This window comes from Vulpes vulpes, chromosome 9, assembly GCF_048418805.1.
Source record: "Vulpes vulpes isolate BD-2025 chromosome 9, VulVul3, whole genome shotgun sequence".
Classification (NCBI taxonomy): domain Eukaryota; kingdom Metazoa; phylum Chordata; class Mammalia; order Carnivora; family Canidae; genus Vulpes; species Vulpes vulpes.
Genome location: NC_132788.1, coordinates 35247553 through 35275152, shown reverse-complemented (window position 1 = coordinate 35275152; position 27600 = coordinate 35247553). Strand labels below are relative to the sequence as shown.

Sequence of the window (27600 nt, the reverse complement as noted above, 5' to 3'; positions counted from 1 at the left end):
GTTTTGCATATTTTCTTTCTAGCTCCTTTGCTAAGTTACATCTGATTTTGAAATACTGTTTAATAGATTTATCATCAATTCAGAGCCTTCAAAGTAGAAATAAAGCATGGGTTGTTATAGACCTGGAAACAGTATTTAAAATAGAAATTATGGTACAAAATTGTAAACCTCTTTTATGAACTACTGAGTGACATCATTTGGCAGCTGAGCAATTCATTTATATCCCCAGCTTATCGAAAAAAAGGATTTAAAGCTATTTAGAATATATAAAACTTAGCAAGATCATAAAATTGGTAAAGGAGAAGAAGGTAGGAACATAACATTGATTGCCTTGGGGAATGGAGAAGTACCTCAGTCTGATGTGGAAGGGAACCCTTCTTACATTAAGCGCCTGTTTTGCGGTAGATACTGTGTGTGCTCGGTGCCTATACCATTATCAACGCACTCAATTCCGGGAAGGCTCTGAAAGGCTCCAGGTAAGTCAGCCGACCAAAAAGTCGCCATCATTTCCGTGGAAAATGTTTTTGCGTCATACTTAGATTGCCAATTAGTAGCTGGTCTTACTTCAGCGTGAAGACAGCTGTTCAGCAATCAGATCTTGCGTCTCGCATTATTTGCAGCTGACCCCACAGGAAGATGCGTGAGGCTAGACTGACACTAACCACACTTTAAGTTTGGGTAGGTAGATCCTACCGAGGGAGGAGGAAATCTGACCAGGGTTTGAGAGTTTTTCCAATCCTAACAATGTTACAAAGCCTCAATTTAGTTAATTTTAATTCCTCTTAATTCCTTTATTAAAACTGAGTCAACTAGATAAAGGTTTGAATTTAATGTTTGTGACACGTTACATTAGTTTCAAGTGCCAAATAAGCTACTTGGAAGACATTTAACTTGAAGGGAATCTAAAACCTTAAATGTTGTCTTTTACTGCCACCATCCTCGGAGGTAATTTATAAGACAGAGAACGGCGAGAGTCCGCACTCGCGGGAGGTTGGAGCGGGGCTGGAACAGCCGGGAGGCACCACCCTCCCAGGCCTCGCGGAAGCGCCCTCGGGAGGGAAGGCCTACGCATGCGCGCATGCGCGAACGCGCGCCCGCGCGGGGCGGCCCCGCCCACTGTCCCACCCTAGGTGACTGCGCACGCGTGGCTCGAGAGGGGACGATCCCGGGCGCCAAGGTGGGGTCTCGTTTACGCGCTGCTCGGGCTTCGGAATCGGTTATGGTTCTTTTTTTGTCTGTCACCCTTTCTCCAGTGCAGTAAAGAAGGAGGGATTCAATTAGTGGTGTCTAGGGATGGCAGGCGAGTTGCAGCCGAGCCGAGAGTAGCTGCTCGTGTGTGACCCGGCCTCGGCCTCGTGAGCCCAGCCCGGAAGGGTCTGCCCGTCTGGGGTGAGGCAGGCCAGGTGCGGAAGGAGAGCATCCCCGGGCCGGGCAGGACGGGAACGCCCCTCCGGTCAGAAACCGGACGGGGCCTACTGCTCCTGACGGCCAAGCCTCCGCACCTGCGCTGGGGCCTTAGGAGCTCTGCCGGCGTGGGGTGCAGAGTGGGGTAGACTAGGCCTCAGCTCCCCAAGGGCAGGCGGTGCTGCTGCAAGGGTCCAGGGCACAGGACGGTCACAGTCACGGGCCCCGCTGGATGAGGACGCTTGGGTGGGGGTGGGGGGGGGGGGCGATGGGTAAGAGAGGAAGGGCCCAGGGCACCAGAGAGGGTCACAGTCTGGGATCCCTCTGGGTGGGGACACCTCCGGCGGGGAGGGTGATGGGTTAAGAGCAGGATGGCTTGATAGGGATGTGGCTGCGGGGAGGTGTACATACACAGCAGGTGCTGACCGCGTTGTACGTTTATGATCCATATTAAACTATAGGCCATTCTTACCCATTTGTAGGGGAAGCCTCCAAACTATCTCAGGTCCTCCCCTCTCCCCTCCCCCCCGCATTTACTCAGGAGTCTGACAGGAGGCCTAGGTTAATGCCCTTTCCACTGAATCACACTGCCTTGACCAAAATAACTTGCAGACGGCAATATGACGCTGTGTGAATGTATACGGTTGGGGAGGGGAGTGGCTTGCTTTAGTAAATTTGATATATGGAAATTGAATAATTTTATACATTTGAAATGTGGATTTACACGTTACTTTTAGGATTATGTTAGTTATACTGAATAAGTACTATTTAAATAGAAAGTAACCACAATCCATTAGGAGCCTGCTAATCCCTCCGGATGCTGCACATTAATGTGTCCCTCCCTTTGCTCATGCTGTTGCTTCTGCAGTCCTCACTCTTCATCTTTTCTTCTCCCTCTAGGCCAAGTTAAAATGCCACCTGCTGTTTCACTTCTATTCCCTGCCCACACATGCTCTTCATTCTGATCCCACTGCCCTAAATGGTGGATGTGCTTTTTATTAGAGGTCTCACCACATGATCACAATCATTTGTCTATTTCTCAACGTCAGCACTGTAGACATTTGGGGCCATATAGTTCCTTGTTGCAGAGGGTTGTCTTGCAAAGGTATGGTATTTGCCAGCATTCCGGGCCTCTACCCACTAGATAACCAGTAGTACCCTCCCCAGTTCTGAGAACCAAAGATGTCTCCAGACATCACTAGCTGTTCCCCTCCTGGGCAGGGCGTGTGCAAAATCTATGAGAACTGCTGATCTCCTATATGAGCCTTAAGGAAGCATAGCACTTCCCAACTCTTTTGGTTGTGAAATCTCTTTTACATCAATTTCATAAACCCAGTTAGAAAAATTTTAAAACATGCTAAAGATAATGATGCAGTAGTGACTTAATTAAGAGGTATATTGAAACTAAAGTTCATTTAATTTAGTCTGTAGCAATGTTTATTACATAAGCAGATTTAAGTTTTCCCCACTTAACAAGTGATCAATCTTTTTTTTTAAAGATTTTATTTATTTATTAATGAGAGACACAGAGAGAGAGAGGCAGAGACACAGGCAGAGGGAGAAGCAGGCTCCATGCAGGGAGCCCGATGTGGGACTTGATCCGGGGGTCTCCAGGATCACACCCTGGGCCAAAGGTAGGCGCTCAACTGCTGAGCCACCCAGGGATCCCCAACAAGTGATGCAATCTTGAATTCACTTTAATAATGTAGGAAACAGTTGCTGAAATTGCAGCCCCTTCCACTCTCCCACGTGTTCCTCCATTGATCTTACCATCATCCAACACATTTTATTTGTTGCTTATAGTCTCTCTGTGCCTCACTAGAATATAAGCTCCAAGAGGACTGGGACTTTGATTTCCATCACCAAGAACAGTGCTTACTACAGGCAGTACCTTGATAAGTGATTACCAAATGAATGGACTTGGTCAGCTTTAAGAGAACATTTTATTTGGGGACAAAATTCATGCTAAAATATAGATTGGAGTGTATTTGCCTTTTACAGCTGTGAAAGTAGACAGTGTTCTTAAAGTCCCTTTTGGAATTCTTTATTTTGTGTTTAATGCCAACTGGTTATGATTTTCATGTTTTATTTCTAAGTGATTAGCTAAGAGCTTTCAAGCTGCAGCTTGAAAGCCCTTCTCAACAGATGGAGCTGTGGAAAGTGCTTAGTACTAATAAATAATTCAAAGTTTTCTGTGTATATTAAGGATATGTGTATGTACATGTGCCTATATGAATGTATATGGACATGCACACATACATATATGTACACACATATATTAACACACACATACTTTCCTTTGTCCTCTACCTTTTCTAGACAGTATTGTGGTTCAGCTTTGATCAGAAAATGATTGTACGCTTCAACTCTGCCAGGAGACGTTGGATTTTAATAGTTGCCTGATTCTTTTACTGAATGAAAGGAACTCCTAATCCTGAAATACCAAACCAAGATGAAACCTTTTAGTAGGTTGCAGATCAGTTTGCTGTATTTTCTTAGTGTTTCTCAGTTTGGCATGCACAACACACTAATCTTTGGAATTTCCACCTGGAAATTCTCCCACCTGATGGATCCTGGTATGCTTTGCTAAAAATGTATTCTTTGTGCTTTTTGTTGCTCATTTAAAGCCTTTTACCATTCCTCTGTGGGACTGCTGCAGACACTTCTATTGTTGATTTAAGTTTTTATTCTAAATTATAACCTCAAAGGCAAATAATTCATCCTGCTTTTGATTTTTCCACAACTATAAAACTTAACACATTCTCAAATTCAGTATAAACAAAACTATAAAACCACAAAGTTCACATTAGCAGTTGATTGAGAATATTGTTTTATTGCTGAATTAGCAGGCAGTTCTTTTGACATTCCTAATTCATTTATTTATTTTTAAATATTTTTTTTAAATTTTTTTTTCATGAGAGACACAGAGAGAGAGTCAGAGACACAGGCAGAAAGAGCAGCAGGCTCCATGCAGGGAGCCCGATGTGGGACTCGATCCCAGGACTCCAGGATCGTGCCCTGGGCCGAAGGCAGACACTCAACCCTGAGCCACCCAGGCATCCCTATCCCTGATATCCACTTTAATAATGTTTTACCCCAATATTTTTTTTTTAATTTTTATTTATGATAGTCACAGAGAGAGAGAAAGAGGCAGAGACACAGGCAGAGGGAGAAGCAGGCTCCATGCACCGGGAGCCCGATGTGGGATTTGATCCCGGGTCTCCAGGATCGCGCCCTGGGCCAAAGGCAGGCGCCAAACCGCTGCACCACCCAGGGATCCCTACCCCAATATTTTTATTGTGGTAATATACATGTTACATAAAATTTACCACTTAACCTTTAAGTGTATAGTTCAGTAGTGTTAGTACATCCACACTGTTGTGTGACAGTTGCCACCATCCATTTCCAGAACCCTTTTTCATCTTATAAAACTGAATCTATATACACGTTAAACAACTTCCTATTCCTCCCATCCCTTGGCAACCACCATTCTACTTTGTCTTGATGAATTTGACTACTCTAAGCATCTTGTATCAGCGGAATCAGAGTAGTTGTCTCTTTGTGACTGTTTTTCACTTAGAATAATGTCCTCAAGGTTCACACACTGTAGCATGTGTTAGAATTTCCTTCCTTTTTAAGGCTGAATAATATTCTTTTGTATATATATATCTGTTCATATGTTGATAGATACCTGGGTATTGGTCTCCTAAATCACGTAGAAAAAAAAGAGTTACAAATTGAAGTTACAATAATACTAGCTTTTACAATTGCCCATTTAGTTACCTTTCTGAGACCTTTATTTCTATATATGGCCTTGAATCACTGTTTGGTGTACTTTCATTTTAACCTACAGGACTCACTTTACCAATTTTTGCAGGGCAGTTCTAGTGGTAACAGATTTTCTCAGCTTTTGTTTATCTGTAAATGTCTTAATTTCTCCCTCACTTTTGAGGTACATTTTCATCAGATACAGGGATGTTGGTTGATTTTTTTTTTTTTCTATTTAGCACTTTACTATATCAGTCCACTCCTTTCTACCTCCAGAGTTTCTTTTTTTTTAATAATAAATTTATTTGTTATTGGTGTTCAATTTGCCAACATACAGAATAACACCCAGTGCTCATCCCGTCAAGTGCCCACCTCAGTGCCCGCCACCCAGTCACCCCCCCCCCCGCCCACCTCCCCTTCCACCACCCCTAGTTCGTTTCCCAGAGTTAGGAGTCTTCCATATTCTGTCTCCCTTTCTGATATTTCCCACTTATTTTTCCTCCTTTCCCTTTTATTCCCTTTCACTATTATTTATATTCCCCAAATGAATGAGGCCATATAATGTTTGTCCTTCTCTGATTGACTCATTTCACTCAGCATACTACCCTCCAGTTCCATCCACTTTGAAGCAAATGGACCTCCAGAGTTTCTAATAAGAAATCTACCAATTATCTTATTGATGATCCCTTGTATATGGCAAGTACCCTCTTAGTGCTTTCAATATTCTGTTTTTGGCTTTTGATAATTTCATTATAATGTGTGGGTATTTGAAATTTATTCTACTAAAGAGTTCATTAAGCTTCTTAGATGTTTATAGTTCTTTCACCTAATTTGAAAGTTTTCAGCAATTATTTCTTCAAATAATTGCTTTGCCCCTTTGTTTTCTCTTTCTGAGACTCCCACTATGTGTATTTGCTCCGCTTGACAGTATGTCCTTAGGTTCTGTTCATGTTTCTTCAGCCTGCCTGCCTTCCTTCCCTTCCTTCCTTCCTTCCTTCCTTCCTTCCTTCCTTCCTTCCTTCCTTCCTTCCTTCCCCCCTAACTCAGTAACTCTTATTATCTTACCTTCAAGTTTGCTGATTCTTCTGCCTCCTCTAATCTGCTTTTGAATTCCTCTAGTGAGTTTTTCATTTCAGGAATTGTAATTCTTAGCTCCAGAATTCCCTTTTGATATTTCCATTTTGTTACATTTTGTTCATACATCATTTTCTTAGCTTCTCCCACATCTTCCTTTAGTTATTTTAGCTCTTTAAGACAGTTGTTTTAAAGACTTTGTCTGGTTGGTCCGCCATCTGCTCTTTCTCAGGGATGGCTTCTGTTGATTTACTTTTTTACTTTGAATGGGCTTTACGTTTCCAGTTTTTTGTATGCCTTGTGATTATTTTGTTTAAAACTGGATATTTGAATGTAATGATGTGGTAACTCTGGAAATCAGATTCTTCCCCTTCCCAATGATTTGCTGATTTTTATTATCATTCTGTTTGTTATTTTTGGTTTTTGATTGTTGTGGGGCTGTCTATGCTGAGTATCAACCTGAGGTGTAAACAAGGTCTTCTCAGGTTTTTTCCTGAGCCTCCACTTCTTCCTGGGAAGACCATCAGGGACTTTCTGAATTTCCCTGTATATGCATTTGCTTTTTATAATGATCTAGTCCTTAAATATTTGACTCCCAAAAGGAGAAAAAGAGAAAAATAAGGTGAAGAAAGAAGTGCTGGCCCTTTAAATCCTCTCAAAGTTTCTTCAGCTGGAGGTGGAAGTAATAGTGGGAGCCTTGCTATAGGGCTGCTTGCCTCTGTGCCTCCACAATCAGAAGCAGCAGTTAGTGATCAGTACACAGGTCCCCAATATTTGAAGAACAGAGGCCTTGGTTGCCTACCTTGTCACCCACAAATTGCATACAAACTGCTGCTGGGAATTTTTAAATTGTTTGCTTTTAGGTTTTGTATTTGTTTATTTGGCATCAGCTAATTACAAAGCCAAACCAGTGTCTAGAGTTGTTTACATCTTCCCCGCAAACCAGCTTTCATAGGCACCTGAAGGTCATATCACAGACCTCCCAAACATAAACTGTAGAATGTGTGTTTTTACTGTGTGCCCAAACAGGAGACATCCCCACCTAGTTCCTTTCCACTCATCTTAGCAGTAGAGTTCCTGGTGTCTCTCTGCTTTCTTGTCCCCACATCACAAGTTTTAGGTGGCCAATCATGGTGCACTGTGCCTCTCCTTTCTAGGAGGACTATGAATAATATTAAAACACTTCTTGTAATAGCATTGATCCCTCCGTGTCCTCACCTTGGTATATTAACGCCAAACATAAGACAGAATCATGTGCACAGCTTCCTGACCAGGAATAATGAGCTGGAGATGGGAAGCCACTGTAGAGCTAAGTGCCAGACCTGACTGAAATTAACCATAATTTGTCCTCCTTGCAAGCCTTCAAATAAACTCTAGTGTTTTTCTTTAAGTTTTTATTTATTTATTCATAAGAGACACACAGAGAGAGGCAGAGACATAAGCAGAGGAAGAAGCAGGGTCCCTGAGGAGAGCCCAATGTGGGACTCCATCCCAGGACCCCGGGATTACAACCTGAGCCAAAAAGGCAGACACTCAGCCACTGAGCCACCCAGGTGTCCCAAACTCTAGAGTTCTAAAATAGTTACATCAGACAGATTGTGCCAGTACAGGTATTGAGGTATGGAGACAGTCTTCCCAAAATCCTCTTAATAACTTTATATACACTCTTTTTCACCATTCATTCCCGTGGATACCACTTAGACATTGTTAATTCCCAGAACAGTCTCACCTCTTTCTGACCACTTTATTATGAGGCTATAAAATGGTGGATCTGCTGCATGGATGATTCGTTGCATTATTGCCTACAGTTGTTCCAGTGATAACTCTGTTTCATCAAATCTGAGACACCATGGATTATAAGAATACCATCACTTTAAGAAAACATGCCTACAATTAAACTTATATACCATCATTTTAAAGTTACATCCTTATTTTTAAGTTGTTAGAATGAGAAAAAATAGGTGAAGGATACTTGGACCTCTGCAGATTAGTTTTGCAACTTTCTGTGAATCTGTAAATATTTCAAAATATAAAGTTTAGAAATGAGAATTGGGTCAGAAAGTAGGAATATTCTTATATCCAGACTATCTAATTCTTTCAAAAAGGAGATTATACTAATTTAAATTATTACCCAAATTAGAGAGTACCAGTATCCCTACATTCTCATCAGCATTTCCATTCTTTTGATTTACTTGTCTTATCTGTCCACTCTTATTTTGGCCATTTGTTTCTCGTGCTGAGACTATATGTAGGAACTAATCTAAATATTGATAAATTTCGATTTGTCTGATGTTTATACAAACAAAGCTTCAGTCAGAAAAACAACATAAAAGTGTACACAGATGTTCATGGTACTTTATTCATAATAAGCCAAAACCTAGAAGCAAGCCTAACGTCCTTCAGTGAATGAATGATTAAATAAATCCTGGAACCAGTATGTCAATTTCCATTTTAAACTTACATGCAGGGATTCCTGGGTGGCTCAGTGGTTGATCCTTTGGCTCAGGGCGTGATCCTGGAGTTGGGGGATCAAGTCCCGCGTCAGGCTCCCTGCAGGGAGCCCGCTTCTCCCTCTGCCCGTGTCTCTGCCTCTCTCTCTCGCTGTCTCTCATGAATGAATAAAATCTTTAAAAATAAATAAATAAAACTTACATGCACATTCATGCATGTGCACGCACACACACACACGCACACCCTGCTTGAGAGAGATTGAATCTGTTGATCAACTTGGGGAAAATTGACACCTTAATAATACTGATTCTTGTAGTTCATGAGCATGGTATGTCTCTCCTTTTATTTAGGGCTTCTCTAATTTCAACAATCTTTGGAATTTTCAGTATCAAGGTCTTACAGTCTTTGTGTTAAATATACTCATAAGTATTTTTATGCTATTTTGTGGAAAATAGCTTTTAGATATAATTTCCACTTATTTGGCTAGAAGACAGAAGTGCAATTTGTTTTTCTGTATTGACCTTGTACTCTGAAACTTTGATAAACTCACTTATTAATTCCAGTAGTTTTTGTTGAAGTTGGTTATGCTTCCTTAAAACTTCTAAAAATAATCATTATCTTAAAATAATTTTAGATTTACAGAAAAATTGTGACAAACATGCAGTGAGTTCCTCTATACCTATAACCAGTATCCTCTATTAATATCTTTTGTTAAAATAGGATATATCTGTCACAATTAGTGAACAATACTGATACATTATTATTAACCAAAGTCCATACTTTATTCTGATGTCACTAGGCTTCTCTCAGCAGTGACTGTTTCTTATGTTTTTCTTGTTTTTGACCACCTGGCAGTTTTGACAAGTATTTTGTAGAATGTCTCTTAATTGGGGTTTGCCTGGTTTTTGGTCATGCTTACACTGAGATTCTGTGTTTTTCAGGGAGGGAGGGAACCATGGAGGTGAAGTGTTGTTTTCATCACAATATATCAAGGGGACCTGCCATTGATAATGAATTATCACCACTGATGTTGACCTTGATCACCTGCATGAGAGTAGTATTTCCTTAGGATTTTTTTTTTTTTTTATGATAGTCACACACAAATAGAGAGGGGGGGAGGCAGAGACACAGGCTGAGGGAGAAGCAGGCCCCATGCACCGGGAGCCTGACATGGGATTCGATCCCGGGTCTCCAGGATCGCGCCCTGGGCCAAAGGCAGGCGCTAAACCGCTGCGCCACCCAGGGATCCCTCCTTAGGATTTTCTCTGTGAATAATGAGGTCTACTAATAGGGACACTTCTTCCTTTCCAATCATAATGCTTGCTTGTTTTTTGTTTTGTTTGTTTCCTTTCTTGCCTTAATTGGCAAGGCCAAGATAATGTTAAATCAAAGTGGTGACAGTGAATAGCCTTCCCTTATTCCTGAGCATAGACAGAAAGCATTCAGCATTTCACCACTAAGAAAAGTATGAAGTTTATGTTTTTTGTAGGTGCCCTTTTACAGATTGAGGTTCCGTCTTACACCTAGTTTGCTCAGTTGTTTGTTTTTAAAGATTTTATTCATTCATTCATGAGAGACACACAGAGAGAGGCAAAGGTACAGGCAGAAGGAGAAGCAGGCTCCCTGCAGGGAGCCCCATGTGGGACTCGATCCCTGGACCAGGATTACACCCTGAGCCCAAGGCAGGCGCTCAACCACTGAGCCAGGCAGGCATCCCTGCTCAGTTTTTAACATGAACAGACACTGATTTTTGTCAAATGCTTTTGTAGTAGCCATGCAAATGATCATATGGCTTTTCTCACCTGGGTGGCTCAGTGGTTGAGCATCTGTCTTTGGCTCAGGGCATGATCCTCCAGGATTAAGTCCCACATTAGACTCCCTGCATGGAGCCTGCTTCTCCCTCTGCCTATGTGTCTGCCTCTGTCTCATGAATAAATAAAATCTTTTAAATAAATAAATAAATAAATAAACTGTTAAACTAGGAGTCAGCAAACTTTCTGTAAAAGACCAGGTGATAAATATTAGGCTTGTCTTAAAAACAACTATAAGCCATGTGTAAACAAAAGCATGTGGCTGTTTTCCAGTATTTTAGTTTGCAGAAACAAGCCACAGGCCTAATTTGGCTGCAGGCCATAGCTTCCTATAGCTAAGATGGTTTGCTCCACCAGACTTAAAGTCAGGCTCCTGAACCTTTTCGGCCCGTTTGTGCACTTCTTTGTAAATCTAGCCTTAGCAAGAACCTTGATAAATCAGTTTCATCAGAAACCAACTCCTGCCCCCTCCCCTCTGCCTTTGATATCTGATCACCTTCAATGTCTGATCAGAAATTGAGCCAGGTTGTATACTGACACGTTTTATGTTAGACTTAATCTGACTTCATTAAATAAATTGGCAAGTATTCCTTTTTCTTCTGTTTTCTGGATGATAAAATTATCAACATTTCTTCTTTAATTTTTTTTAAAATATTTTATTTATTCATGAGAGACACACACAGAGAGAGAGAGAGAGAGAGAGAGGGGGGCAGAGACACAGGCAGAGGGAGAAGCAGGCTCCATGAAGGGAGCCTGACGAGGGACTCGATCCTGGGACTCCAGGATCAGGCCCTGGGCTGAAGGTGGCGCTAAACCACTCGGCCACCCGGGCTGCCCTCTTCTTTAAATTTTGATAGAACTCCTCAATGAATTTTCTTGGTCTAGAGTCTTCTATTTGGGAAGGTTTGGTAGCAAAAGTAGTCTGTCTTTTATAAATATAGCTCTGTATGCTTCCTTAAACAAATAGTTTGATTTTACTTGTTTTTGAACTTTATATAAATCTGTCATAGTGTTTTTTTTTTTTTAAGAGATTTTATTTATTTATTCATGAGAGACACAGAGAGAGAGAGAGACAGAGACACAGGCAGAGAGAGAAGCAGGCTTCATGAAGCGAGCCCGATGCAGGACTCAATCCCGGGATTCCAGGATTATGCACTGGGCTGAAGGCAGGCACTCAACCACTGAGCCACCCAGGTGTCCCTGTCATAGTGTTTGTACCTTGTGTTTTGCTCCATCTCTTCCTAAAGGGGAAACTGCTTATGCATAGAGGACTTATTTATATTTCTGGATTAATTTGTGTGATGTTTTATTTTATTTTTTTGTTTTTGTTTTTGTTTTTTTGTGTGATGTTTTATTAACAAGCTTTTACAAGTGAGTCTTTGATGAAGATAAGAAAGAAGGAATCAACAAGCTATTTGTACTTTATGAATATACATTGGTTTATCAGTAGTTGGTACATATGAGATTTCCTTTGGTTTGGTTTTGTTTGTGGTTGTTTTTAGGATCATAGGTAGAATGGCTAGCTTTTTGATTTTGAAAAGGAGTACAAAAGCAGCATCTAGAGGGCATTTCTCATTTTTTAAAAAAATATTCATTTATTTGAGAGAGAGAGGGAGATAGAGACAGCAGATGTGGGGGGGGGGCAGAGGGAGAGGGAGAGAGAATCTCAAGCAGACTCGATGCCGAGTGAGGAGCCCAACAGAGGGCTGGATCCCAGGACCCTGAGAGTATGACCTGAGCCAAAACCAGGAGTCAGATACCACTAGGTGGTACCAACTAGGTGCTCCAGCATTTCCCAATTTAAATGGCTGCCTTCCTCAGTCTGGGGAATTTGCCAGGTTTGAATGCTGTTTTACCGGCTGCCCTTTGTGGCGCGGGCGGGAGGCCAGGACTGTCAGTCAGACACCCTCATAGGACTTGAAGGTGTAAGGGAGCAACCTGACGAAGCTTTTGAATAATCTATGCTGATTTTCAGCACATCACTTGCTGTACAGTTTAGACATAATGTTTTTAAAAGCAAATAGGATGCTGTTTTTATGCTCTTAGATGACTTTTGACTTAAAAATGTTTGGTGCCTGTGTAGTAAGGAATTTGACCTCAGTCAAAGAGAGGTTTGGCCTTTGTCATGGCCTTTGGGAGGTAACATGTAAACACTTAAACTTTCCCAAGTTGTAGGAAGGTCATTTATTTATGGGGGGCCCTGAGGCCATATCAACCCTACCTCATGGTTGGGGGAGCTCGTGAGGGACTTCAGCCAGGTGGGCAATCATTCAGTCACTTATACCAACAACATAGTGAAGCCTTCATAAAAGCTGGACACCAAAACTCTGCAGAGCTTCCCTGGTTGGCAGGACTTCATGCATATTGTCCCACCTCTGTGCTGGGGAGGGTGATGCATCCTGAGGGTGACAGGAGCTTCCTATTTGAGACTCTTCTGGACTCTACCTTATGCATCTCTAAGTTTGGCTGGCTCTAATTTGTATCCTTTATTTTTATTTTTATTTATTTATGATAGTTACACAGAGAGAGAGAGAGAGTCAGAGACATAGGCAGAGGGAGAAGCAGGCTCCATGCACTGGGAGCCCAACGTGGTATTCGATCCCGGTCTCCAGGATCGCACCCTGCGCCAAAGGCAGGTGCCAAACCACTGCGCCACCCAGGGATCCCTCTAATTTGTATCCTTTCCCTGTAGTAATTACTACTGTCAGTAAAATCGCTATCAGTGAGTTTTGTGAATCCTTCTAGCAAATTACTGAACACAAGGGTGGTTTGGGGAACCCCCTGAACTTGCAGTGATCAGGAGTCTTGGGTAAACTTGCTGTCTGGACCAGTTCTGTGCCTTAACCTCGCAGTCTGGCTAACTCCAGTAGTACTCCGAGAAATGACTGCCCTGGCCATCAGGTCCTGCAAGACACCTTCCTTTTTTCTCCCTCCCCGTGTTTTACTTCTTCCCCTTCTGCTTGCTTCTATTTAAATTTCCCTTTCTCCTTGCTTCCTTTAAATTTCCATACCTCTTCTATTCCTCTCCTCTATCTATCCTTCACTCATCCTATCTGTAACACCCCTGAGCCTTAGAGTACCTCAACAGTGACATCCAAGCTTGGAATGATCTCCAATTCAGGGAATCTACTGTGAGATGTCCACAGATGCCTATTGGGGTGCCAGAAGAAAGCAAAATGTCTTTAGATACTCACAGTAAAAGATTACATTATGCCTTGAGTCTTAAAAATGAGAGAATCTGGGGATCCCCTGGGTGGCTCAGTGGTTTGATGCCTGCCTTTGGCCGGGGGCACAATCCTGGAGTCCCAGGATTGAGTCCCACATCGAGCTCCCGGCATGGAGCCTGCTTCTCCCTCTGCCTGTGTCTCTGCCTCTCTCTGTCTATCATGAATAAATAAATAAAATCTTAAAAAAAATTTTTAAAAATGCGAGAATCTCATTTGTAAAAACTGAATACATGTAAGGGAAAAGCCTGCATTTCTTTAAGCTGTCGTTCAATAGGAGATTTCCATAGATGTTTGATCTCGGAAATTTTAAATATGAGTTTCCCTTATAAAACTCACTTCCAGTTTGGATCCTTGCCATGAGATAAAAAATTTCTAAATTGTTATTCAATGTGAAGGGGAAAAATACCCCAGCAACACCTTTGCTCATTTATTTGCAGGTTGTAGACCATTTGTGAAATGAGTGACTCTGATGATGACGATATCCCTCGGCTATCTTCCCACACATTAGCAGCCCTCCAGGAATTTTATGCTGAGCAGAAGCAACAAAGTGACCCTGGCAGGGATGATAAATATAACATTGGAATAATAGAAGAGAACTGGGTAAGTAAATCCATTCCACATCTCTCAGGAAGTATAAGTATGGCACCGATTCCACACCTGTCCACACCTGCCCTGTGTCTGTGTCCCACTTCACACCCGTGTCTGTCTTACCTGCCCCTCAGGAGCTATCTGTGGAGCTAAGACAGAAAGCAGTCCATGAACACTGAAGACAATATAAATGCAGATTTTCCTGTTCTGTCAGGCTAGTAGTGGTCAGATAAGTGGACTTTTCAGATACGGGGACGGCATGTCATTTATGACCAACACAAACTTGTGCCTTCCTCCTGTATAGAGATGGTTTCTGTGGGTTTTTATGTAGCCCATCATCCTTGAGGAAGGGGTAAAATACATCATTGCAATAAATGGGGTAACTGAACTTAAACATGCAACAAAAAAAGATGAAAGGGAGTTCTAAAGAAGATGCTAATTTTTAGTGCATAGAATGTATTTTAATTATATTTTTATGGTCTAAATAAAATTAGAAATTAGGGGAAAAAATGAGTTGAGGGAAACCAAATCTGGAACCTGGACATTTAAATTTTTGAAAAATATAGTTTACAAATAGATGAAGCTTTGGTCTGTGCCCACCCCTCAATAACGGATTTGTCTCTCTCTGTCACTTTGCAACTAGAAGAGAACTTTTATATGCTTTTCTTTTTTTTTTTTTAATAGCCTTTTACATTTTGTGTCAAGTTTGGATCTCTTAAGTTGTATAGAATTCTGTTTATCATCTATTTGAATCTGACTGATAAAAATATTTCTTTACATTTACACTAAATTTTCCACCTACACAAAAGCCTCTTTCTTCACAAATTTCCCTTCTTTACATGTCTTTGTCTTCTAGTTTGATGCTTCTGTAGTAAATGTCAGAAACTTGAAGTACTACATTATTATTTTTCTTTTTCCCCCCCGCCTAATGTTTTAAGCACTGTATGTTCTTTTTCTGACTCTAAAAGCAATCCATGGCTGTTGTAGAAAATCTGTAAAAAGATGAAGACCAAAAATAAGTAATCCTAATCCCACTACTTACAATTAAGTATTTCTATAATTTTGACACTTTCTTTGGTTTAGTTTCATTTGTTTATCAAACTGAGGAAATCCCCTAGGGAGAAAAAAAAGTGAGAGAGAATGATAACAAGTATTGGAAAGAAAACATAAAACTAGAGAATAAATCCAGGAGACTCAATATTTGACTAATTGGAGTTCTAGAAATATAGAACAGAAAACAAAGAAGGGAGAATCTTCAAAGATTAATATTAGAAAATTTCCCAGAACTGCAGATCCTTTACTAAGACACAAAGTTACATGACTGTGAAAATTCTGTATGCAGGTGACAAGATCTTAGAACCATCCAGAGGAAAAGCAGGCTACCTACAAAGTCTCAGGATGAGTCACACTGCACTTCTTGATAGCTTTGTTATAAACTAGGAAAAAGTGGAGCAATGTCTTCAGTATTTGGAATACAATTTTGTTCAGCCTAAATTCTGTACTCAGCTATCAGTCAAATGTGAAGATAAAGCAAAAAAAAAAAAAAAACCACTTTAGAAATGGTAGGTCTTATGGATTGACCTCCCATGCGCTGCTTCTCCAAGTCGCCCAGAGGATGTTAGAGGGATTAGAGGTAGGCTCAAAGAAACAAGCAAATGATACATTATTAAATCTAGGAAAAAGAAAAGTTTCCACACTTAGAAGGAAATGGAAGCATAATGTATTACTTGGCCCCACAGTGAACACTGACAAATGATTTTTACCCAAGCAGGTTACAATTATATGATGAGGTAAAGGGACATGGATTAATCAGGAGATAGCATTTAGGGGCACCTGGCTGGCTCAGCCAGAAAGACATGAGTCTCCTGATCTTGGAGTTGTGAGCTTGAGCCCCAGATTGGGTGCAGGGATTACTTTAAAATAAATACATAAATATACTTAAAAAAAGAAAGTAGCATTTAAAGCATAATATTTGGAAATATGGGGCCAAATGATCAAAAGAAGAGCCAGGAGTTCAAAGAGGCTTCTGAGGAGTGGGGCTCGGGTGGTAGGGAGATGTGGGGCAGGGGACTGTTGTTTTTCTTTGAAGGCCTAGTAGTGCTTTTGACTTTTAAAGCCATGTTCATGCAACATGCTGATGATGAGGAAGGTTTTCATTTTTTAGAAGGGTATGAGGAGAGCCAAAACACACAGCTGTGCCCTGACAATGCTGGAGTAAGAGCAAGGGCAGCTCGGTAGCCAAATGCCAGGAAACTCAGCCACCTCCCAGATCAAGTCAAGCAGAGCTCTCTGGGTGTGCTAGGGGCTTTCCTCCAGCTTCCTAAGCAAAGAGAGTCAGAGGTTGGCATTTTCCTGCAGCTAAGAATGGTTAGACACTAACATAGTTCATACCTATGCATATCCAAATGAATATGTACATTCTGTCTTTGGATACGTTTATCCCCCCTTGATATTTTCTAGATCAACAGTCACATAGTGTGCAGATATTAGTAGTTTAATGCCTTTTTGATTCTTACTTATTTTCTTGCATTAATGCAATGACTAGATCCCGTGTACAATGTTGAATAAGAATATTGAAAGCAGGGGCGTCTGGGTGGCTCAGTGGTTGAATTTTTTTTTTTGAAAGTTTTTTATTTTTGCGTTTATTGAAATGATATGTTTTGGAAACATTTTAAAAGCTGGATTCAAGAGCCATCAGCACCCTTGCCTACTCCCACCACTTCCTCCTGGCCTTGCTATTCTGGAGGGAGGCCTATTGGAGAATTGGACCTATTCCATTGCAGAAGAATCTACTTTTTCCATTAAAATTTTACTTCCTTGGGGCACCTGGGTGGCTCAGTGGTTGAGCATCTGCCTTTGGCTCAGGGTGTGATCCCAGGGTCCTGGGATCGAGTCCTGCATCGGGCTCTGCACATCTGCACAGGGGGCCTGCTTCTCCCTCTGCTTATGTCTCTGCGTTTCTTTGTGACTCTCATGAATAAATAAATAAAATCTTTTCATAAAATAAAATTTTACCCCTTTAATTTATTAATTAAGTGGATAATTAAAGATCACTATGAAGTTAAAAGAAAGTTATCAATCAGCATGAAAAGAAGAGCAAGATGACAACTTACTCTCAAGGGAAAAACAAGTAACTCAGGAAGCATTCATAAGGTAGAGACAGGGAGCCTCGGAAGATGATTATAGACCAGGTTTTGCCAATGTCATCCCTGTGGTGTCGTTTAACATGTTCTTCTCTCTTCCATATTTATGATTCTGCTAAATTGGCAGTTGAATCTAGAAGCTTAGTCAGATTCAGGTTCAGTATTTTGGACAAGAGTCACCCAAAGGTGAGAGTGTATTCTTCTATCTGCAAAAGCATTGACTGGTTGTCTCCTTTGGGGATATCAGCAGCCCTTGGTGCTCAATGCCTAGATTCTAGTAATTAGGGCCTTCTGTTAACTGAAAATAATTTCAAAGAATAATTCATTTTAAAAAGAAAAAGAAAAAGAAAGAAAAAAAATGAAAAAAATATGCACACCAATATGGTAGGTATGAATTAAAAGGACATGGTTTCTGGCAGTTCTAAAATGATTTGGACTCATCGCTCTGTCACAGCAGCTGAGCCAGTTTTGGTACAGTCAGGAAACTGCCTTTCACCTTGCGAAGGAAGCCATCGCAGCTGCTGGAGAGCATGGCAGGTGAGATCCAGATTTTGTTTCTCTTTTGTCTTCTAATATTTGAAATGTCCTTCGTAGTTGAGCAGTAGTTTGTAAGAAGTCTAAACCATAATCTGCAAAAGTGGTAAGTCATGGTTTGCGGAACATAACAAAGAACTGCTCCAGTACTGAGTTTAGGGACACATGGAAATCCACTCGTTGTAAGATGTTCTACCTTTGTTCTTTATTTTAACATTTTTAAAAAATTTTAACATTTTCTAACCTGTTTCTTACCTCTATACCCCTACTGTTTGCTTTAAAAGAAAAAAATCTTAATGTTTGACTTTTAAAGTTTTAAGAATATGAGTTTCTGGGGAGCCTGGCTGTTCAGGTGGTGGAACATGCAACTCTTGATCTCAGGGTTATAAGTTCAAGCCCCATGTTGGGTGTAGAAATTACTTTTTAAATAAAATATTAAGAAAAAGAATACAGGTTTTCTATTTTTTTAATCCAGTTTTTATTTTCATCAGAATTTTGCATGCATATAATTTAAAGTCAGGGGACCCCTTGATGGCTCAGTGGTTGAGCATCTGCCATTGGCTGAGGATGTGATCCTGCAGTCCCAGGATCGAGTTACACATTGGGCTCCCTGCATGGATCCTGCTTCTCCCTCTCCCTCTGCCTCTGTCTCTGCCTCTCTCTCTGTGTGTGTCTCTCATGAATAAATAAATAAAATCTTTAAAAAAATTTAAAGTCAAATTGTGCTACAAGGCTCATTCAAAAAAAAAAAAAATCAATTGCTTGTTACCCCCTTGTGCGCTTCCCTTCCCTTTTCTGCTCTCTTTCAGTGGATGCTTTGGTATTTACAATCATATTTCTAAATACATGTTTGTATTGGCACTTCTAGATCTGTCTGTCACTTGTAGATGTTCTTTATTGACTTCTCACTATGGAGTGTGAGGATTTAGCGCTCTCTCATACTCCACACATATGCTTGCTTTCTGTCTACACTCCTGATAGATTTATGTCCTAAGTTTGGTTAGAACAGGATTTATTTTATGCCACCACAAATGCTCCTTACAGCTGAGCCTTATACTTTTCCTTCTCTGTATGATTTTTCATTTTTCTGAAGAAAATAATTCTTATATTTTATGTATTTTTATGTTCATATCACAAAGTAACTTTCAAAAAAAAAAACAACAACAACAACAAAAAAACAAATTAACTTTCAAACCCTCCTCTGGTTATGTGAACCTCCTATCAGGAAATTGAGACATTTTTCAATTCCATGAAAGAAGTTACTCCTGAGGCTCTACCGGCTGCTCCTATGTGGACTAGTTGATTTCTGGCTTTGCTACTGGCCTTACCTGGTATCTCCCTTCACCATCATGCTTTGGAGCCCTTTTAACTCTCTCTTGTTCTGACAGAAGAAAGAAATCAAGGAATTGATCCCACTTACAATTGCACCAAAACCATAAGATACCTAGGAATAAACCTAGCCAAAGAGGTAAAGGATCTGTACTCTGAAAACTACAGAACACTTACAAAAGAAATTGAGGAAGACACAAAGAAATGGAAAAATGTTCCATACTCATGAATGGGAAGAACAAATATTAAAATGTCTATGCCACCACAAGCAATCTACACATTCATGTAGTCGCTATCAAGATACCACCAGTATTTTTCATAGAGCTGGCACAAACAATCCTAAAATTTGTATAGAACCACAAAAGACCCCAATAGCCAAAGTAACATTGAAGAAGAAAACCAAAGCTGGAGGCATCACAATTCTGGACTTCAACTTATATTACAAAGCTGTGATCATCAAGACAGTATGATACTGGCTTAAAAACAGACACATAGGGCAGCCCCAGTGGCCCAGCAGTTTAGCGCGGCCTTCGGCCAGGGTCGTGATCCTGGGGGCCTGGGATCGAGTCCCGCGTTGGGCTCCCTGCGTGGAGCCTGCTTCTCCCTCTGCCTGTGTCTCTGCCTCTCTCTCTCTCTCTCTCTCTCTCTCTCTGTGTGTGTCTCTATGAATGAAAAAATAAATAAAATCTTTTAAAAAAGAAAAAAAAAACAGACACATAGATTAATGGAACAGAATAGAGAACCCAAAAATGGACCCTCAACCTTATGGTCAACTAATCTTCCATAAAGCAGGAAAGAATATCCAATGGAAAAAAAGTCTCTTCAACAAGTGGTGTTGGGAAAATTGGACAGCCACATGTGGAAGAATGAGATGGGACCTTTCTCTTAGACCATACACACAAATAAATTAAAAATTGATGAAAGACCTAAACCTGAGTCTGGAATCTATCAAAATCTTAGATGAGAACACAAGGAACAACCTCTTTGACATCCCCCGCAGCAACGTCTTGCTAGATACCTCTCCAAAGGGAAGGGAAAGAAAAGCAAAAATGAACTATTGGGTCTTCATCAAGAAAAAAGCTTTTGCACAGCAAAGGAAACAGTTAACAAAGCTAAAAGGCAACCTACAGATGGGAAAGATTTGCAAATGTCTTATCAGGTAAAGGGCTAGTATTCAAAATGTTTAAAAAACTTATCAAACTCAACACCCAAGAAACAAAAAATCCAGTCAGGAAATGGGCAGAAGACATGAATAGACATTTGTCCAAAGAAGACATACAAATGGCCAACAGAAACATGAAAAAAATGTTTAACATCACTTGCCATCAGGGATATACAGATCAAAACCACAATGAGATCCCACCTCACACCAGTCAGAATGGCTAAAATTAACAAGTCAGGAAACAACAAATGCTGGTGAGGATGTAGAGAAAGGGGAGCCCTCTCACACTGTTGGTGGGAATCCAAACTGGTGCAGCTACTCTGGAAAACTGTGGAGGTTAAAAATAGAGCTACCCTATGACCCAGCAATTGCACTGCTAGGTATTTATCCAAGGGATATAAACACAGTGATTCAAAGGGGCCCCTGCACCCCAATGTTCATAGCAGCAGTGTCCCCAGACTATGGAAAGAGCCCAGATGTCCATCGACAGAGGAATGGATAAAGAAGAGATGGTATACACACACACACACATATACATACACACATACACACAAGGGAATATTGGTCATCAAAAGAATAAAATCTTGCCATTTGCAAAGACATGGATGGAATTAGAGGGTATAATGCTACCATGTGATTTCATTCAATGGGGAATTTAAGAAAAAAAGGTGAAAATAGGGGAAGGAAAGGAAAAATAAGATGAAAATTGAGAGGGCAAACCGTAAGACTCTTTAGGTAGCAAACAGGGTTGCTGGAGAGGTGGTGGGTGGTGAGATGGGGTAACTGGGTGATGGGCATTAAGGAGGGTATGTGATGGAATGAGCACTGGGTGTTATATGCAATTGATGAATCACTGAACTCTACCTCCGAAACTAATAATAATAAAAAAAGTCATGGTTTACGCTCTTATTCCTTGAGTATCTCGCGGAGTAATGACTACATAGCATTCCATTTAAATGTGTCACTATCGACTCAATAATTTAATATTTAGATTACTTCTAGCTTTTTAGTAGTTGGTTTAAAAGTCAAATGTTGGGGGATGCCTGGGTGGCTAGTGGTTGAGTGTCTGCCTTTTGGCTCAGGTGTGATCCCGGAATCCTGGGATCGAGTTCTACATCAGGTTCTCTTCATGGAGACTGCTTCTCTTCCCTCCTCCTGTGTCTCTGCCTCTCTCTATGTGTCTTTCATGAATAAATAAAATCTTTTAAAAATATATTATAAAAAAAGTAATAAAAGTTAAATGTTGGGACACTACTCTTCATAAACTGGGAACTGTTTATAATGAAACATTCTTTGATTTCCTTATACAAAAAAGAAGCAGCAATTCAAAGTAGCTTGTCTGCACTGAAGTCAAATTTTAAGGCATCCTTGCAGAAAACTGGAGTTATTGAGGCAGTCATTTGGGGTTTTTCTTTCTAGATTATGAAGATTAGAGAGTAACTTCAAAATATTTGAGACTAAAAGTATTAGAAGTAAATGTTAAAATGAGGACTGATATGAAAAAAACAAACTTAAGCCTTGGGCTAACTTTCTTCCCAATGTATTTCTAATGTTTACATTTATTACATTATTCTTTCATATCTTAAAATTTTGAGTTGCAGGATTTTTAAACACTAGATTCCGTAAAAGTGAGCCAGTGTAGTTTTCTCTTGAAATTTACTGTCTTTACATTAGTTGGTACTCTGGTTTCCTTTAAGAAAAGCTGAATGCAAGTACCTGTATTTTCTTAGTGAAGTAGTTGTTACTTAGCACCATAAGCTATCCATTAAAGATCTTTCATGAGTTTGTTCCGTCTGTTTTCTAGAATAGCCTGTGTGAGCACCCCCAGTGTTTACCAGAAACTGAGAGCCCTACACAGAGAAGACTTCTCTGTATACATCTTTGAATATGACAAAAGATTTGCCATATACGGAGAGGAGTTTATCTTCTATGATTATAATAATCCATTGGATTTACCAGAAAAAATTGCTGCACATAGTTTTGACATCGTAATAGCAGATCCTCCCTACCTTTCCAAGGAGTGTCTCAGAAAAACGTCAGAAACCATCAAGTATCTGACTCAGGGCAAGATTCTGCTGTGCACAGGTAGGTGCCAGAGGAACACTGATGACAGGATATTTCAGCCTTAGTTTTCAGGAGTTAAAAGAGATCTCAGAACTCAAATCTGGAATCCACCTGCTATGTGACCTTACACAAGTTGCATAACCTCTCTGTGCCCGGGTTTCCTTATCTGTAAACTGGGATTGGTAATACTACCTTTCAGCATTACTGGAATTAAGTGATAGGATACACGTGAGGTGGGGTCTGGCACTTGGTGAGTGGGCTGTGTTATTTTTTACTCATCATCATCGGGCATAGTAGGAGTATTTGATCCACCCTCTACCCTTGATGAAAGAGACACATGGAATCAATAATGTTAAAACGAATTGCCTAAGGTTACAGAGCCAGACCCTGGATTAGATTTATTTAAGCAGAAGAGTTTTCTTACTGGTGAGAGTGATGCACTTTTTAAGGGTCGGTAGAGAATTAGCACATTAACTTGTGCTCAGCTACTGGGGAGGCTGGTGTTTGGGCTCTCAAGGCCCCTCAGGCTGGGCTGAGCCGGAGCCAGAGCTGCAAGGAGTCTGTTCTCTCTGGTGTTGGAGAATTGTGAAGAAGCTGACTCTGGTTCTCTCAAATCGTGTTTTACTTAAGGCTTGTTAATTCCACAGTTGTTTGCCAGCCACCTGGGGTGGGGAACAGGCTGGTGCTCTGACCCCACGGAACATACCTTTTAGTTTTAGGGAGTAGGTTTAATCCATAACAGAACAGATGGAAGAGATGTATGAGCAGTTCTGATAAGTGTAGTGAAACGATCAGAGAAGGGTGGAGTGGGCACCAAGATTGTGCGGCACCCCTAACATGGGGCCAGGAGGGCTCCTGGACGAGCAGCATTCCCGTAGAGGCCTCAAGAGGCTGCCCCCACCCCCGGGGGGAAGAGGTTGTAATTTCAGAACTGGTGCTGAGAGGCCCCCAGTTTTCCTCCTCCTCCTGGTCCTTGGAGGAATGTGGGGAGCACAGCTGGTGCTGCACAGGTGCAGAGCCCCACAGGTGGGGGGAGCTAGAGGTGACAGCAGGAGTTGGGATATAACCCCAGTTTGCCTAAAGTACACTTTCACGTTGTGCTGAAAGGGATCAGGGTGCCCATGGAAGTAGGCCCTGGCCATGGTCTGGATGAGCTATGGCAGCAGGAAGGAGGGCGGGGAGTGGAGAGAAGGAGACAATCCAGGACGAGCCCTGGGTCTGTGTTGGTGCTGGCTGGGGAAGTGCTCCCTGCCATGGGGTTCTGTGGGAGCCATGCTCCAGGCATGCAGGGATGCATCCAAGCAGTGGCCCCGTGCCAGGCAGCAGGTGAGACATGGGGGCACTGAGCCAGAAGCTGGTGTGAATGTCCTCCCACGAGTTCACAAGACCAGGTATCACTGAGACGAGGGGGGGGGTGGAATTCTTGACTCACAGTTGGAAAACACTAGTTCCTAATAGTTATGTTTACTTTCCTATGTTATTTTGTGGAATACAACTATTCCTACATTTCCAAGTGTCTCAGTTTTGCAGAGGTAGAAAAAAACATTTATTAAGTTAAAAAGGGGAAAAAGAAGGTAATTTGCAAATGTGTTGAAGGAGGTAAAAGGGGATATAAAGAAATTACCTTCCCCCTTATTTGTTCAGTGATATTGTCATCTTATTACTTCTTGCATTCTAGTCTAGAATCCCTTCACTGCTGGCAATGGCACTGCAGTTGGGATTTTAGGCTTTGAGTTCACTGAGTCTGTTCCCTTCAGGTGCCGTCATGGAAGAAGAGGCAGCAAAACTTCTTGACGTGAAGATGTGCAAATTTATTCCAAAACACACCAGAACCTTGGGAAATGAGTTTCGCTGTTATGTGAATTATGATTCTGGGCTAGACCGGGAAATCTAAATGTAGTAATACAACAGGGTAAAGGATCCTGTGGGACATTTCTCTTATTATTTCCTTGGTAGATTGAAAAGTGATAACCTCCTCTCCTCTCCTCCCCTGCAAAGTGGGGCTATCTCTGGCCTAATTTGCAAAATAAAGAATCCAACATCTCATGATGATTTCCTCATTGCAGGCATCTCCAGAGCTCTAGGTGCTTTTGCCAACTTGAACCCATGGAATTAGAGTGGGAAGAAGTCTTTGAATCCATCTAAAATCTTTTCTCCTCACCTAAGAATAGGTAAAAAAACACTGAAGTACAGGGACCCCCAGGTTGCTCAGTGGTTGAACATCTGCCTTGGGCTCAGGTCCGGATCCCAGGGTCCTGGGATGAAGTCCGCCTCGGGCTGCCCGCATGGAGCCTGCTTTTCCCTCTGCCTGTGTCTCTGCCTCTCTCTGTGTGTGTATCTCATGAATAAATAGTAAAATAAAATATTTTTTTAAAAAACTGAAGTACAAACAGTTTAGTGGCTTGGCCAAGACCTGAATTAGGACTTAAACCAGTGCCTCAGGCCATCTGCCCCCTTAAAACTGGCCTGACTCTACCCAGTGGACTGCTGATTCTTCACAGATTTGTGAGGGGGCCGTCATCTACTCCAACCCCTCAAGGAGACACGACTTGCCTCCATGGAAAAAGCTGATAGTCCTTGGAACTGTATCTGAAAGCCTCACGGATTTTTCCTCTTCGCCCCAGTTCTTGGAGGGATGACAGGAACGTAGCCCAGGTGCCCTCTGTGTGGGCACAGCGCCTCCATGCTCAGCCAGAGCCTCATCAAATGCTCCAAGCCGCCTGAGGACGTGCCGTCTGCAAACCAAACACTATAGCAAAAAAGGTGAGAAGCATGCTAGACAAAGTTAGTCATCGCTCAGCCACATCACAGAACACTTCCTCCTCAGAGGTCCCAAGGAAGTAATTACTGAGAGCTGCAACATGGTTGGATATCAAGGGCCTTGTGCTGAGTGAAAAAAGCCTGTCCCCAAAGGTTACATACTGTGTTCCCATTTATGTAACATTCTTGGAGAGCAGATTGGTGGTTGGCAGAGGTTAAGATGGGGGTGGGGGAACCAGAAAAGGGAGATCTTGGTGGAACTGGAACTGTTCTGCATCTTGATTGTGCAGCGGTGCCACAAAACTCCACGATGGCATTAGGTGGCACACACACACAACGCTGTGAGCTCTGAGTGGGGCCTGTGGGCGGCACCAGTGTCCATTTCCTGGGTGTGATTCTGTGCTTAAGACCTCTCTGTAGTATTTTTGCAATTTGCTGTGAATCTAGAATCATTTCAAAATAAAAACTTTAAAAACAGGGTGGAGGAGGTATAACATTTCCCCAGCCAATAGGACTCGCTTTGCTAACAAAACCTGATCGGAAGTGACGCTCATCACTGCCAAGCAGAGCTTTCCTTTCTTTCAAAAGGGGCTAGCAGTGGTGTTTCACGCAGCAGTGCTCTGGCTGTGCACGTCCTCGTCCTCGAGAGGAACGGCGGAGCCGTGGGTGTGGGGCAGAAAGCCAACATCGGCTCTTGAAAATCAGGGACTGCGGTTGCTCCTCACGGCTGTGGAAGCCCAGCCTGTGCTGCAGAGCCTGCTGCCCTGGCGCCAGTGCTCAGGAGGTGTGGGGGCTCTCGTCTCTCAGTCCCCAATTGCCCTACTTTGGGATAATTTTTAATATACTTTAAAAATCACTTGGTATTTTTATGAGACATTAAATTTTTATCAGTATATCAGCACCTGGCACATGTGAAGTATTCAATAAATGTTTGTTCTTTAAAAAAATACCTCCTACCTTATTATTTCCTCATGAGTCAGTTTACTAGAAATTACCTAGACCAGTAACAAATTTTAGTAACAAATCATGTATAGAAGTGTAATGTGTAACTTAGGAACTGTGGGCAGGCAGCAGCCTAGAAATACAGGATTTTAGTTATCCTGCAAGTCTAGCGTCTAGATGAGGAGAAACCCCATTTCTTTGTGGAGGGAGGGGAAGGGAAAGGCAAAGCCTGACTCATTAAACGTTTAATTAAATTGCTGTATAATAAGCAGCCAACATGTGTTTTATTACTTTGGACCCCTTGTGATTTAGCAAACCTGTGTTCCCATGCGATCCACTTCTGGATTTCATAAAAGGTCAGCCGCTCTGCCTCTGCAACCTTCAGAAACCTGAGTCAGGGCTGCAGCACTGCAGGCTGGGGCAGAGGAAGGCAGGTGCGCCCTGCATGGCCTGCCCAAAATCAGCTTCCTGACTTCTTAGGAGGCACCGTCACCTCCCACACTCGACCAAAGCACTTTAAAAACTAAAAAGAACATTTTAAGAGACCCCTTTTTAAAGTCTTTGCTAATTCAAAGATTTGCACTGAGACCCAAAATAACCATAGTAGGAGTGGAAAGAGGATGGTAATTTCTGTTTTACCCACGATCCAAAAGTCCACACAGCGACTTGGGTTGTTTGTGGTAGCTGGGAAGCACAGACAGGTGGAACACTGAGATGCCAGAGTAACTTGGGAGCCCCATTTCGGGGGGGGGGGGGGGGGAGCGTCCTGCTCTTCCATTCCTCTCTCAACTCAGCGCAGGAACCAGTGACTAAGCATGACCCTTGTCTCTCCTTCGCTTTGCTGGTAAACCGAGGAGTCTGGGTGACTGGCCCCTGAATGTGGAACTGCTGTCATTTGACTGTCAGTTGGCTGGAAAAGATCGTCAGTACCCAGCAAGACACGTCCATCCCGAGGGCTGCCACGGAGCCCTCCAGAGAATCACTGGAAGGAAATGCAGGCACCGTGGCTCTTCTTGGAGAGGACGAGCAGCGATGAAATTCCCACCAGCAAAGTGGCCGCTCGGGAAAGCCTGAGGGGGGAGCCTGAGGCCTGCGTGCCCTGGCCCTGGGAGTGGGGTGAGGGGGTTACCAGGGCACACGCAGTATTTCCACATGTCCGATATGACACGAGAATAACCACTCTCTGAAAAATCTCTTTTGTTTTAACAAGGGAACAAAACTGTGTCCCAGTAAACTCCCATTAGTCACTGAAACAGCATCTCCCCAGGAGAAATCACTACCCTCTCCCCGCAACACATTCTTTTTCCCCGTCTTTAATTCCCATTAGTTAACATTCACTCCAA

At 41.9% G+C, this 27600-nt stretch overlaps 1 protein-coding gene across 2 annotated transcripts; it reads left to right on the top strand.

Annotated features, from left to right (window-relative positions):
* Positions 1-1066: 1066 nt before the first annotated feature.
* Positions 1067-26262, top strand: EEF1AKMT1 (EEF1A lysine methyltransferase 1). 2 transcript variants are annotated; one of them, XM_025996645.2, is made up of 5 exons: positions 1067-1177; positions 14173-14335; positions 17921-18003; positions 22296-22576; positions 24313-26262. In XM_025996645.2, exons 2-5 carry the CDS (start codon positions 14192-14194, stop codon positions 24447-24449), a joined length of 645 nt encoding a protein of 214 aa, XP_025852430.1. In that variant the 5' UTR covers positions 1067-1177; positions 14173-14191; the 3' UTR covers positions 24450-26262. The 2 variants fall into 2 exon arrangements, with proteins under 2 accessions (XP_025852430.1, XP_025852431.1); XM_025996646.2 differs by having other exon boundaries at positions 1075-1177; positions 17924-18003.
* Positions 26263-27600: the final 1338 nt, after the last annotated feature.